This window comes from Stegastes partitus, unplaced genomic scaffold, assembly GCF_000690725.1.
Source record: "Stegastes partitus isolate 25-593 unplaced genomic scaffold, Stegastes_partitus-1.0.2 Scaffold1105, whole genome shotgun sequence".
Lineage (NCBI taxonomy): Eukaryota > Metazoa > Chordata > Actinopteri > Pomacentridae > Stegastes > Stegastes partitus.
The window spans coordinates 7250-13113 of record NW_007578836.1 but is presented as its reverse complement, the minus strand read 5'-3'; the positions used below and the strand labels follow the sequence as shown (position 1 = coordinate 13113).

Sequence of the window (5864 nt, the reverse complement as noted above, 5' to 3'; positions counted from 1 at the left end):
CTTCACTCTGACCTTGCTCAGCTTACGCCGCCATTGGTCTTGAATTGTTGTTTGTCGGTTAAGAACACAGACACTGCAAATAGTGACAGTACTGCCCCCAGCATTTCTTGTGGTGTGTTGCAGTCATTTGCGTAGTGTCGGGACTTCTCACAGTGTCTGAAAAGCGATGGTTGGTAAGGTCGGTGTTAAGATGCCTGCCGCAGTGTTTTACTATCAAAGCCCTTACAGGACGTTTTAAACGTGACACGTCGACATTGAAATTTCGCATTGATGAATTTTTATTGTCGACTAATCATTGCAGCCTTACAGTTTTGCCACCAAAACCTCCTGCATCCACTGCTCCGATCCTGCCTGCGGCCAGCCTTCACTGCTACAGGCCCCCGACCTGTCTCCTGTTTACATCCCCTGAGCCTGCTTGGCCTTTTAGTTTAGGTCTTTGTCCCATGAGTATCCCTGTTTTGTCAGTCTTGATTAGTTCATTCATATTAGTTTTCCTTAGGTTTTCCCTCTGCTAGTTTTGAGTTTTTCCTTGGTTTTTGTAGTTATCCTGTTTGTTTTTGTTTATTTCTTCTTTTCTTTATTTTCAGTCTGGTTTCTTCTGTTCTGGTTTCCCCTCAGTTTAATTTCTCCCGTTGCATATTGTTTTCAGTTTAATTTCTTTGTTAAATAAACCTTTGTACGCAGTGGCGGTTGGTTAATACAGGGTGCAGGGGCGCCACCCAACTACTAACCACCAGATAAAAAAGTACTTCTCAAACGTAAAATTAAATTTGAACTAATTATGACAAAAAATAATAATAAAAATAAATAACAATGTTCATATCATTTTTGCTATATTAACAATATTTGTATTATTAACAGATATAATATTAGTATTTACTGTGTGTTTACTCATTTTACACTTCCTGGATGCGGGGCACTGATCACCTGAGTATATGAAGCTCGAAAAAGTTTTCATGATCATGTGACCTTGCCCCGGGCTCTGATTGGCAGCTGCAGACTTTCTCACGCTGCGCCCCGGACCCGTCCACTTTTGCTGTAAGCCAATTAATTTGGTCTTTATTTGCTCTTGTCTTCTGTGGTTGGATATCAAAACTGTCTTTTGACGTTCTTACCACTGGAGTTGGGCCTTTCCCCGCCTCTTCTACAAGATGAGAGCTACTGTGACGACTTATTGCATTGGCCATGCTGTCAATAGAGAAAAGACTACTCGCAGAACAGACCGCGTGTAGAATACACGTAACGCGGTTTAACCTCGGACAAATCTGACATGAGAACGCCCTAGATTATTATTTTTAAAGTCATTTTGGTCATGCACCTGTCTGAGCACACCACAGCCACCAAACAGCAGCTAGCGCAGCCTGCTATGCTCCCAACCCTATGTGGGATGTTCAGGGAGCATCAGTAAATTTCAACAATTTCCCTGAGGTTTGCACCAAAGGGATCAATAAAGTTCTATTCTATTCTATTCTAAATAATAGGGTCTATCGATAAGAAAATGTTCAGCAAGTCATATGTTTTGCCTCTGACCAGGTGGGAGGTGCAACAAAATAAGAAAGTGGGTCTAGTGCTACCAGTTTAAAAAGTTAGTCTGGAGTCTAGTGTTTCTTTTTTCATTATTTATGTTGTGTGTTATGAGATTGTACAGATCCTGTAAATACTGATGAAAGTTTGATGAACGGTTTTGAAATTTAGTTCTGGTAAGTCTGGATAATGTTAAATTCGATTATGATGAGAATATCCACCAATGGTAGACAATTTGCATTCCTGTAAATAGTTGTGCCTGATGTTACTCATATTCTAATTTCTGATTTTAAAGAAAAGGTCATTTGCTAACTGTGCCCCGTCATCAAAAATGTTCACCAGCTAGAGGCTGCTGCTGGGCTGCTTGTAAGTACGGAAGCCCTCACTGGTCTCTGACATGATCTGTGTCTGCACCAGGGTTCCCAGACTCACCGTGACACACTTTGATTTGGACAAACTTAAAGTGATATCTTGCATTATGGGACAGTGTCAGATCAAAATGCACTTTAATACACTATCTTATTTGAATATATTAAGTTTAAAGTTCAACAGCTATAATGTGCAGCTGTCATGTTAGAAATAAGTGGCTGCACTGAGAGTGGCCAAACTGGACTGGGACTTTGTGGAGCTGACTTACACAGGAAAGCCTGGCTATGTCAAACTTGCTTTGTAGTACAGCCCTTAGCTCTGGCTACTTTGGAAAAATGTATTTGTTTTTAGCGATTATGGCAGCAATCTCAGCTCTTTTGTGGGTAGTTACACTCTTTTAGACACACTGTATACTCAGTGTATGTTTCCCTTGGTGTGTGTGCTGGTATCAGGGCCGTAGGAAGCTCCACCCGTCTCGCCGCGTCCGCCTGGTGACAGATGACGCACAAGTCAACGAAAGCAATGTGTGGAGTGACACAGGGACGAGCCAATCCCTGGCCGAGAACCGACTGTACTCGTGAATCCACCAATGGCAGCGTCCAGAAGCGATCCAAGAAAACAATTGTTGAAGTTACCAGGCTTGTTTTGTTTTGGTCAACTACCGAGACCAGCGTTTAGCTACGATGCGACGGTTAAATAAGAGTTCAGTCGACGAGAACTAATATCTAATAACTTCGGCAATGGGATTACCGAAGCTCAACGTTGGACAAGAAAGTTCTGCGACTGCGGACACACTCTTCGAGGTAACAGCTAACTTGACAATTAGTCGACGTTTTTTTTTAATTTGGCAATTAACACGTCGTTAGTACGCTTTAATGGCTTACGGTTGCTAAAACCTGGTCGCTCCGCTTTGACTCGCCAAGTGAATATACATTATTTTGACTGGTGGCTACAAGCTTGTGGTTTATTTTAAAAAGTGTCTTTGTAGGCCACTTTTCCTCTTCAACAGACAAGTTAGACCAAACAGGGACGGGCACTACCACACGTTTTGGTTTCTGTTTGATAGTGCTGAAGATAATCTAGTATCCTAACGTTATTTCAGACAGAATTTAAATAAATAAAGATCCTGTCTGTCCGTGCTTGGCTGTAGATATCTCCCACCGACAACCATAGACCATAGTGAATAGTTATGCTCTGCTGAAATGACTGACATTCCTAATCAGGTCACTGAATATGGCGTAAAGTTAGTGTGGAAGAAGTGAAGAGCAGGCTTGGTGCTAAAGAAGTTCATCAGTCATCTAGGATCAGCTGGGTCAAACCCATGCTGATGTTTTAGGCCTGGACAGGGACAAGTCGGTCTGGAAGTACTGAAAGAGAATACTCCTGAATGACAACAACACTTTGTAATCTAATGCTAACAGTTAATTAGCTGTGTTATGTATCAAAGAGGGCCTCAATCTGTACACTTCACTTGCAGAGTATTACACTATGCCTCAGATATATATGGTCGTGTAATGAATGTGTCAGCACATCTACAGCAGTGGCTGCCTGCATTACATAGTTCCAATGAGGTCAAAGTGATAGAGCAGTGTTGTGCAACATTTGGCATGTGCTTCCAGAAGCTCTGCTTAAAAGGACATTCTGAAGTAAGGACTTAATGTTTGTAATGAATATATATGCAAGAATGCTCTGGTTAAGTAAGAAGTAAAATATTTTGTGTCCACTGTCTTGTTAGTGTCGTGGTAATAAGTGTTATGTAGTTTTCTGAGGCGTACAAAAACATCCCATTATTTTCTAATATGTTTGTAATCATGCATTGTCCCGTCTTCAGACGGCTGGGATAGACTCCAGCCTCCCCGTGACCCTAGTGAGGACTAAGCGGTGTGTAGATAATGGATATAGATAATGGATGTTTGTAATGCAATAAAGTATTGTGGTAAAAGGAAACAAAAAAGTTGTGGAGTTCTTCTAATAACTGGATCATGTGAATGTTGATTTAGAAATGTCCTCAGCATTGTGTGTGTTTGTGACAAAGTAGTATGTTTGTGTATTTACAGGCCAAGTTGGTGTGCCAGGGAGTAAACAACCAGAGCTACATCTGTGAATCGGGTCACTGCTGTGGAGAGACACAGTGCTGCAGCTACTACTATGAACTGTGGTGTGAGTTACCTACCTGTTCTTTATTTAGTCTACATGTTTAAATGGTCACTTTTAAATGACATTAACCAGGAGTACACAGAGCTAGGAGCACACTAATGTGTCAATACATCATACTACATGGGCTCAAAAATGAGCCGGGCCCTACTTGTAATCCGTCTCGACAAATCTCCAGTTGTTTACTGTTTGTGCTGCTGCTTGGTTGCCTCCCATGTTACACCTGGTTCCAGACTATCTTTTTTTTTTTCTCCTGGTAGCACTGGTGTGAACAACTTTTTCAGTTGGTAACACCACATGATTTGATCGCACCTACCTACTCCCACTCCCACTTACTAGGGTTACAATTACTGAAATACTGAATTTTATTTCTGTGTAATGGGCACACTTGGAATGCTTGTGGAAGACAGAGGTGTGTATTAAACCTTCAGCAGTATTTCCTACCTTACCTTCCAAACACAGCTCCGCTAATTCACCAGAACCCCTCTGCTCAGGAAGTGCACTGTTTTTTTTTGTTTTTTTTTGTGAATAGCTCTCAATGTTGATTGGCTGTTACTCGTGACATGTAACAGTCAATCAGCTGTTACACACCGAGACTAGTGCGTTAGCAACGTATGTTAAGCTTAGGTCAGAATTTTCAAAGGTGACTTTCTTTTAATCTGGCTAAATAACCATTGTGATTTATGCTGCGGAGCTCGTCTCAGAGCTGAACTACAAAGCGAGATTAGTGGGTTAGCGAGGTATGCCTGAAGTTAGAGTTTTCAGTGTCACGAAGGTGGCTCTCTTTTTACCTACTAGATTTCCATGGTAACTGATGCTGTGGAGCTAACCTGGTCGGGAGCAGGTTTTGTTTAGAGTTTCAGATTTAAATTGGCTGGGATGAACGTCTCCCTATGACCGAAAGAACGAGATCGCGGATACAAGTGGCCGAAATGAGTTTCCTCCCCAGGGTGGCTGGGCGCTCCCTTAGAGATAGGGTGAGGAGCTCAGTCACGCGGGAGGAGCTCAGAGTAGAGTCGCTGCTCCTCCACATCGAAAGGAGCCAGCTGAGGTGGCTCGGGCATCTTTTCTGGGTGGCTCGGGCATCTTTTCTGGATGCCTCCTGGACGCCTCCCTGGGGAGGTGTTCTGGGCGCGTCCCACCGGGAGGAGACCTCGGGGAAGACCCAGGACACACTGGAGGGACTATGTCTCCCAGCTGGCCTGGGAACGCCTAGGGGTCCCCCCGGAAGAGCTGGGGGAGGTGTGTGTGGATTGGGAAGTCTAGGCGGCTTTGCTAAGGCTGCTGCCTCCGCGACCCGACTCCGGATAAGTGGGAGAAGATGGATGGATGGATGGATGGATGGATGGATGGATGGATGGATGGATGGATGGATGGATGGAACGTCTTTAAACAAATTGTTTCCTTACGATTCTCTATGAGCGATACAGATTCTCAGCTGAGGGAATGTGTTTTATCTGCAAATGTGCTGAGTATTGCACACTATATATATCATGTTGCCATGGGAAACAGATATGTATTTAGTTGGCGATGTAGAAATCACATAAATATGTTTTGCCCTTATTTGCGCTCAAGTCCATTTACTCTGCTGGTACTGCAGCTGATCGATCACAGTTAAAAAATTCATTATTCTACTGGTATTTATTAGAGAGAATATTCAATCAATATCATTAATTTTACTTTGATGTGGCCAAAAATTAAAGTGATATCCTGTATTATGGGACAGTGTCAGACCTAAATGTACTTCAATACAATATCAGGTTTAGATATATCAAGTTAGGTTTAACGTGCAGCTGTCAGTTAGAAGTCAGCGGCTG

At 42.7% G+C, this 5864-nt stretch overlaps 1 protein-coding gene across 1 annotated transcript in view; it reads left to right on the top strand.

Moving 5' to 3' along the window:
* The first annotated feature begins 2481 nt into the window (after positions 1-2481).
* The window catches only part of LOC103367956 (WW domain binding protein 1-like), a 10075-nt gene continuing 6692 nt past the window's right edge, over positions 2482-5864 (top strand). The window contains exons 1-2 of the mRNA XM_008296157.1: positions 2482-2696; positions 3951-4053. Coding sequence (XP_008294379.1) covers positions 2634-2696; positions 3951-4053 — 166 coding nt within the window. The 5' untranslated portion in view covers positions 2482-2633. The remainder of the gene's footprint in view (positions 2697-3950; positions 4054-5864) is intronic.